Source organism: Myotis brandtii, unplaced genomic scaffold (genome assembly GCF_000412655.1).
Source record: "Myotis brandtii unplaced genomic scaffold, ASM41265v1 scaffold130, whole genome shotgun sequence".
In the NCBI taxonomy this organism is placed as follows: domain Eukaryota; kingdom Metazoa; phylum Chordata; class Mammalia; order Chiroptera; family Vespertilionidae; genus Myotis; species Myotis brandtii.
Genome location: NW_005354596.1, coordinates 438,706 through 447,174, shown reverse-complemented (window position 1 = coordinate 447,174; position 8,469 = coordinate 438,706). Strand labels below are relative to the sequence as shown.

The 8,469-nt window shown below is 52.4% G+C and overlaps 1 protein-coding gene across 2 annotated transcripts in view; it reads left to right on the top strand.

Annotated features, from left to right (window-relative positions):
* The first annotated feature begins 7 nt into the window (after positions 1 to 7).
* HSPA1A (heat shock 70kDa protein 1A) overlaps positions 8 to 8,469 on the top strand; it is a 20,079-nt gene continuing 11,617 nt past the window's right edge. The window contains exon 1 of one of the 2 annotated variants that reach the window (XM_014534468.1): positions 8 to 971. In XM_014534468.1, coding sequence (XP_014389954.1) covers positions 104 to 971 — 868 coding nt within the window. In that variant the 5' untranslated portion in view covers positions 8 to 103. Of the gene's footprint in view, positions 2,021 to 8,469 lie in introns of both variants that reach the window. The other variant, XM_005859855.2, reaches the window with a different exon arrangement.

Here is an 8,469-nt window from a genome sequence, read left to right as displayed (position 1 = left end):
TCGGAACAGACCGAGCTTCTGGTTCCCGTCGCGGACCCGACCGGGACCGCCGCTTCCAGAAAGGCCCGGACCGCAGCGCGCGGCGAGGGAGCAGGGCGCCGGCATGGCTAAAACCACGGCCATCGGCATCGACCTGGGCACCACGTACTCGTGCGTGGGCGTGTTCCAGCACGGCAAGGTGGAGATCATCGCCAACGACCAGGGCAACCGCACCACCCCCAGCTACGTGGCCTTCACCGACACCGAGCGGCTCATCGGGGACGCGGCCAAGAACCAGGTGGCGCTGAACCCGCAGAACACCGTGTTCGACGCCAAGCGGCTGATCGGCCGCAAGTTCGGCGACGCGGTGGTGCAGTCGGACATGAAGCACTGGCCTTTCCAGGTGATCAGCGACGGGGACAAGCCCAAGGTGCAGGTGAGCTACAAAGGGGAGACCAAGGCGTTCTTCCCCGAGGAGATCTCGTCCATGGTGCTGACCAAGATGAAGGAGATCGCCGAGGCGTACCTGGGCTACGCGGTGACCAACGCGGTGATCACCGTGCCGGCCTACTTCAACGACTCGCAGCGCCAGGCCACCAAGGACGCGGGGGTGATCGCGGGGCTGAACGTGCTGAGGATCATCAACGAGCCCACGGCCGCCGCCATCGCCTACGGCCTGGACAGGACGGGCAAGGGGGAGCGCAACGTGCTCATCTTCGACCTGGGCGGGGGCACCTTCGACGTGTCCATCCTGACGATCGACGACGGCATCTTCGAGGTGAAGGCCACGGCCGGGGACACCCACCTGGGAGGGGAGGACTTTGACAACAGGCTGGTGAACCACTTCGTGGAGGAGTTCAAGCGCAAGCACAAGAAGGACATCAGCCAGAACAAGCGAGCCGTGAGGCGGCTGCGCACCGCCTGCGAGAGAGCCAAGAGGACCCTGTCGTCCAGCACGCAGGCCAGCCTGGAGATCGACTCCCTGTTCGAGGGCATCGACTTCTACACGTCCATCACCAGGGCGCGGTTCGAGGAGCTGTGCTCAGACCTGTTCCGGGGCACGCTGGAGCCCGTGGAGAAGGCCCTGCGTGACGCCAAGCTGGACAAGGCCCAGATCCACGACCTGGTGCTGGTGGGGGGCTCCACCCGCATCCCCAAGGTGCAGAAGCTGCTGCAGGACTTCTTCAACGGGCGCGACCTCAACAAGAGCATCAACCCGGACGAGGCGGTGGCCTACGGGGCGGCAGTGCAGGCAGCCATCCTGATGGGGGACAAGTCTGAGAACGTGCAGGACCTGCTGCTGCTGGACGTGGCGCCCCTGTCGCTGGGCCTGGAGACAGCCGGGGGCGTGATGACGGCCCTGATCAAGCGCAACTCCACCATCCCCACCAAGCAGACACAGATCTTCACCACCTACTCGGACAACCAGCCGGGGGTGCTGATCCAGGTGTTCGAGGGCGAGAGGGCCATGACGAGGGACAACAACCTGCTGGGGCGCTTCGAGCTGAGCGGCATCCCACCGGCCCCCAGGGGCGTGCCCCAGATCGAGGTGACCTTCGACATCGACGCCAATGGCATCCTGAACGTCACAGCCATGGACAAGAGCACCGGCAAGGCCAACAAGATCACCATCACCAATGACAAGGGCCGCCTGAGCAAGGAGGACATCGAGCGCATGGTGCAGGAGGCTGAGAGGTACAAAGCCGAGGACGAGGTCCAGCGCGAGAGGGTGTCTGCCAAGAACGCCCTGGAGTCCTATGCCTTCAACATGAAGAGCGCCGTGGAGGACGAGGGCCTCAAAGGCAAGATCAGCGAGGCCGACAAGAAGAAGGTGCTGGACAAGTGCCAGGAGGTGATTTCCTGGCTGGACTCCAACACGCTGGCGGAAAAGGAGGAGTTTGAGCACAAGAGGAAGGAGCTGGAGCAGGTGTGTAACCCCATCATCAGTGGACTGTACCAGGGGGCGGGAGGCCCGGGAGCTGCTGGCTTTGGGGCTCAGGCCCCCAAAGGGGGTTCTGGCTCTGGCCCCACCATCGAGGAGGTGGATTAGGAAGCCTTTCGCAGATTGCTCATGTTCGTTAGGAGAGGGATGGGATGCAAGGCTTTGCGTTGCCTTAAGTATTTGCCTTTCTTCAACTCTGAGCTTGGGATTGTTTGTAAAGTTGAACTGTGTTTTTGTGAAGTTATGAACTTGCTTTTTTCCCTTTGGTAAAATGTAGAGATGCGTTTATACTGCCATCTTTTGTCCTTTTTTGTAATACTCATACCAAACTCGGTTTTTTCCCAACTGTTTACTTCAAAGTAAATAAACTCAAAAAAAGTTGAGCAATGTCTTGTCTGCCTCTGGTTTATTTTGAGGTCAGAAGGGTCTGCATAGTTTGTGTTTTTTATAAAATCTAAAATCAATGGTAATTTGCCTCTTAGAAAAGGTTAGGAATCTGGACAAATAAGGGGATTAATTGCATTGTGATCTCTTTCTTTTAGACAAATGGTATTCTTAGGAGATTAAAAAAAAAATAAAACCTGCTTGGAGGCAGCCAATGATTCTCTCTCATCATTGATGTTTCTATCCCTCTCCCTTCCTCTCTGAAATCAATAAAATAAATTTTAAAATAATAATAAATTAAACCTGCTTATTTACAGTGGGTTGGGTTTGTGGGTCCACATAAAATAAGGGCTACTGGCATGGGTACCTCAAGATGGGGGGAGAGGTTTGACCCCATGTAAGGGTGGCCTCAAAAGGGACTTGGGGTTATTCCCCAAACAGGCAAAGGAGAGGCAGTTAGATGGGAAGGTCATGGCTAGTAATTTCTGTAAGTACATCTGATATATCAAAGCCCTGATATTTAATCTGGATTCAACATCAAAGAGAAAGCGAGGCTTAAACCAGCAGTGAGGAGATGTGAGTTCAAGCGCTGGCTTACTCAGTCATGCACAAGTGCATTAGCCACTCTGATCCCTACTTCTTACATTTATTTTATTTTTTGTTCATTCTCACCTGAGGAAATTTTTTCATTGATTTTTTAGATTGGAGGGGGGGGAGAGAAACATAATTTGAGAGAGACACATCAATCAGCCCCCTCCCACACGTGCCCCAGCCAGGGCTGGGTATTGAATCTGCAACCCAGGTACGTGCCTTGACCAGGAATCAATCCCGAGACCCTCCAGTGTGCTGGCCCATGCCCTAACCATTGAGCAACACAAGCCAGAGCTACTTCTTATATTTTTTATTTTTATTTTTTTAAATACATATTATTGATTTTTTACAGAGAGGAAGGGAGAGGGATAGAGAATTAGAAACATCGATGAGAGAGAAACATCGATCAGCTGCCTCCTGCACACTCCCTACTGGGTATGTGCCCGCAACCAAGGTACATGCCCTTGACCGGAATCGAACCTGGGACCCTTGAGTCCGCAGGCCGATGCTCTATCCACTGAGCCAAACCGGTTAGGGCTGCTTCTTATATTTTTTAAATGAAAGGGTTTGGCTGATACCTCAGCTTATAGTTATTTATGAAAGGATGCTGAGATAGAAATACCACATTTCTAGCAGTAGCTAACTACACTTTAAGTGCACCGCTGAGTTCCTTACAGAGGTGTCATTGAGAATTGGGTGCCTGAGCCAGGACTCCAGTGTCTTAGTGCTTTTATGTACCAGGTACTGGGGCCTTTTATGTTTACTAACCCTCATTCCACCACACTGAGTTTAGGTAGTATTTGACCTTCACGGGTGAGCATATGGGGAAACTTAAAAGTACTGGCTTAACTAAAGCTATTTAAAGGTTAAAAATAAGCTCCAGTTCAGCAAAGATGTTGAACCTGGACTCCTACTCAGGTTTCACAGGCTTTTGCCACGCTGCCCCTAGCCCACAGGGCTTGTTGTGCATGCCTGCTTCTGGGCTATGCCTAGGTTTCACAACCAGTGCCCCTTTTACCTTCACTCTACACAGCCCTGAGCCATTATGCCGGATAAGCAGTAAGATTGATGACCACGGTTTGGTATTCGCTAATTGAGAAGAGGGGGAGAAACTTGCAGTCCTACACTGGGAAGTCTTTTAAAGGCTTCTTTCCCTTGAAGATGCTTCATGTCCTAGCTGCTTGCATCCTAGAAGTCGTCCCCTCCACAGCCTCCTTGTTGGAAAAGGCCTGGCATGATCCTTAGACTTGGGGAAAGAGCCTCTCTAAAAAGCATTTGCATTTTGGGGTTACAAAGATGATTTAGAACTAGATTGAAATGATAGTTGCACAACATTGTAAATGTACTAGGTACCACTGAATTGTACACTTGAAAATGTGTTTTTTTAAAAATATATTTTATGCCAAAACCGGTTTGGCTCGGTGGATAGAGCATCGGCCTGCGGACTGAAGGGTCCCAGGTTCGATACTGGTCAAGGGCATATACCTTGGTTGCAGGCACATCCCCAGTAGGAGGTGTGCAGGAGGCAGCTGGTCGATATCGGCCTGCGGACTGAAGGGTCCCAGGTTCGATACCGGTCAAGGGCATATACCTTGGTTGCAGGCACATCCCCAGTAGGAGGTGTGCAGGAGGCAGCTGGTCGATGTTTCTCTCTCATAGATGTTTCTAACTCTATCCCTCTCCCTACCTCTCTGTAAAATATCAATAAAAATATGTTCAAAAATATATATATATATTTTTTTTAATTGATTTCAGAGAGGAAGGAAGAGGGAGAAATAGAAACATCAATGGTGAGAGAGAATCATTGATCGGCTGCCTCCTGCATGCCCCCTACTGGGGGTTGAGCCCGAAACCCGGGCATGTGCTCTTGACCAGAATCAAACCTGGGACCGGACCCTTCAGTCCACAGGCCAACGCTCTATCCACTAAGCCAAACCAGCTAGGGCAAAAATAGTTATTTTATGTTATGTGAATTTCACTTCAACAATAAATACAGTAAAAAAAAAAATTGTATCGACATTCCATAAGAGCACTTTGTGAGCTTATGTATACCTCAAAGCCAACCAAGCCTTTCACTAAATACTTGCCTTTGAAGAAAATCCAGTATCAGGGAATGGCACATACAGGTAGACTTTGCTTTTAAGTTTGTAACTGGAAATCTAAGAGGTGCTTAGGCTTCCAGGCTAGCTTATAAAAAAGCACAGTTAACCTTCAGAGTAGTTGAACTGGAGCACTGTGGACACTTAGCTACTCATCTTCCTGGGGATGTGCATTTGCAACAGGACCCTCGGAACTGCAGGAGCATCTGTGACTGTCACTGCAGACAACAGTGACTTTTCAAGCCAGCTTGGGGTGGAGGGAGGGAGGGGGGTGGAAAAGGATAGAGATGGCCAAGGACCTACCAAACACCTTTGTTAAGAAATAGAGCCCTAACCGGTTTGGCTCAGTGGATGGAGCATCGGCCTGCGGACTCAAGGGTCCCAGGTTCGATTCCGGTCAGGGGCATGTACCTTGGTTGTGGGCACATCCCCAGTGGGGAGTGTGCAGGAGGCGGCTGATCGATGTTTCTCTCTCATCGATGTTTCTGTCTCTCTATCCCTCTCCCTTCCTCTCTGTAAAAAATCAATAAAATATATTTTTTAAAAAAAGAAATAGAGCTTGGGCCCTAGCTGGTTTGACTGGTGGATAGAGCGTTGGCCTGCAGACTGAAGGGACCCAGGTTCCTTACCAGCCAAGGGCATATGCCCGGGTTGTGGGCTTGATCCCCTGTGGGGGGCGTGTAGGAGGCAGCCAAACAATAATGCTTTCTCATCATTGATGTTTCTCTCTCTCTCCCTTCCTCTCTGAAATCAAGAAAAATGTACTTAAAAAAGAAGAGAGAGAGAAATAGAGCTTGGCCCTAGCCAGTTTGGCCAATGGCTAGAACATCGGCCTGCAGAGTGAAGGGTCCCAGGTTTGGTTCTTGTCTAGGGCACATGCCCCGGTTGCAGGCTCGATTCCCAGCAGGGGGCAGGCAGGAAGCAGCCGATCAATGGTTCTCATCATTGATGTTTCTATCTCTCCCTTTCCTTTCCTCTCTGAAATCAATAAAAATATATTAAAAAGAAAAAGAAATAGAGCTTCGGGAAATCTGAAATAACCTTGGAGAAAACAACAGTTCCTAGGGCTAGATCAGCCAAGGTTATTGAGTAGGTGTTTTATTAAGAAATAAATATAGCCCAGCTGGTGTAGCCCCGTGGTTGAGCATCAAGCTATGAACCAGGAGGTCACAGGTTTGGTTCCCAGCCGGGCACATGACTGGGTTGTGGGCTTGATCCCCAGTAGTGGGCGTGCAGGTCACAGCCAATCATTGATTCTCCTTTATCATTGATGTTTCTCTCTCTCTCCCCCTCTCCCTTCCTCTCTGAAATCAATAAAAAATATATATAAAAAATAAATATGTGCCTCAAGAAATAAGTTATTGATGGTTCTCTCTCATCATTGATGTTTCTAGCGCTCTCCCTCTCCCTTCCTCTCTGAAATCAATAAAAATACATTTTTTTTAAAAAATGCATAAAATATACCCAAACAAGATTATTTTATAAATGTGAAAGAAGTAGGCTTTTGGTTAAAAGCGGAAACTGGGCTATTTCAGGTGAAGAGCACTGCTGGCGATTTCTCAGGGGGATCCCTACCGTAGGAGTAAGAACCCATGATTATCACCCTCCACGCTAATTGGTCGCCCTCAACATGCCTGACGGTGCAGTTCAGTGGACAGCACCCCACCACCGTCGCCCTGTCCCAGCACCGCTCATTGGAAAGGCTGGGCAGGGGAGACGGGAGCGGGCACCGCGGGGAGGGGGGGCGGTCGGCCCACAGGGGGGCGAGTGCGGAAGAGAACCACTCCCCCCGAAGGTCCCCACGGGAACGGGGAACGGGGTGAGAGGCGGCGGGGAGAAGCCAGCGGCCCCAGCCCCGCCGGGCGCGCTCGCTGGGGCCGTGGGCACCTTCCACTCCGCGTCTGGCCACCCCATCCCTCTGGCTCGGGTGAGTTACAAAGCTTCCCAGTGGTTTTGTCTGATGCACTAGCTAGCGCGAGAAATAAAGGTCTCTCCTTTTCTCGGCTTCTTTAATCACGTTTTTGGGGAAAATATAACTCAAAAAACACAAGACCGGGTGAGCAGCTTGGTGGCCAGCGCACCGGGCGGGGCCGGAGGCTCCTGGGGGGTTCGGGCTGTGCCCGGAACTTTCTGGAGTTTTCTGGCCGGGCAGGCGGAGCCTGGCTCCTAGCACACGCCTCTACCAACAAACGGCGCCACCCAAGACTCCCTGCCCCCACCCGCCCGCAAACCTGAAGCTCAGTCAGGGCGCTACATTAACTCCGGGGGTGGGGGGGGTTCTGGGGCCCTGAGCCAGCGCCTCCCCAATCCTGTTAGCAGGGACGGGCAGGCGGGCTGGGAGAAGCTGGGAGGGTGGGAGCTGGTGGGGACTGTCCTGAGTCAGCCCTGACCAGGAGGGGAGACCTGGCTGGTCACTAGATGCCCGCAGGGTGCCCCTAGCGCGCAGGTCTCTGACAATTCCCTTTTCACTCCCTTCTCTGACGGCTATTTTTAGAGAAGGAAGCCATTGGGCCAATGTGCCAGTACTGGGAGGATTTCAACAGGGAGTGTACGGGCGTGTAGGCTCAGGCACTGGCTCTGTGACTACCTGTCTGTATGACCAGACCAAGCCTCTGAACTCCCATCCTATGTGCTCATCTTCGAAAGTGAAAAGATTTGGCTGAAAGCCCTCTGCCTAGAAAGCTTAAGATCGTCCCTACAATAACCAGAAGTAATGCCATCGTCCTAGTACCAGCCCCCAGCCTTGTAAGTGCCTCAGTAAGAATGATTGAGAGGTCAGACCTGACAGAGAATAGGGGACCCCCAACAAAGGGAGAAGGCAGCAACTTTTGAACACTATTTCACAGGCACTAAAGGCCTATAATCCTATCAACCATATTTGTACCATCTCGTGAAACAGATGTTAACTCTATTATAGAGATACTAGAGGCCCAGGGGTCCCTCGGCCTGGCCTGCGATCGGGCGATCCGGGCCCTCTCACCCAGTCCCAATTGGGGCCCATCAGGGCCGGCCACAGGAGGTTGGCTGTGGGAGAGCACTGACCACCAGGAGGCAGCTCCTGCATTGAGCATCTGCCACCTGGTGGTCGGTGCACATCATAGCGACTGGTCTACTGGTCATAATGGCTGCTTAGGCTTTTATATAGAGACTAGAGGCCCGGTGCACAAAAATTTGTGCACTCGGGGGGGAGGAGGGGTCCCTCAGCCTGGCCTGTGCCCTCTCGCAGTTTGGGACCCCTCGGGAGATAACGACCTGCTGGCTTAGGCCCGCTCCCGGGTGGCAGAGGGCAGGCCCAATCCCTAGGTGCAGCCCCTGGTCAGGCTCAGAGCAGGGCCGATTGGAGAGTTGGGGCACTGCCCCCTGTCACACACACAGCAGGGCCGATCAGGGGGTTGGGGCACCGCTGCTGTCACACTCAGGGCAGGGCCAATCAGGGGGTTGGGGAGCTCCCCCCTATCAGGCACAGAGCAGGGC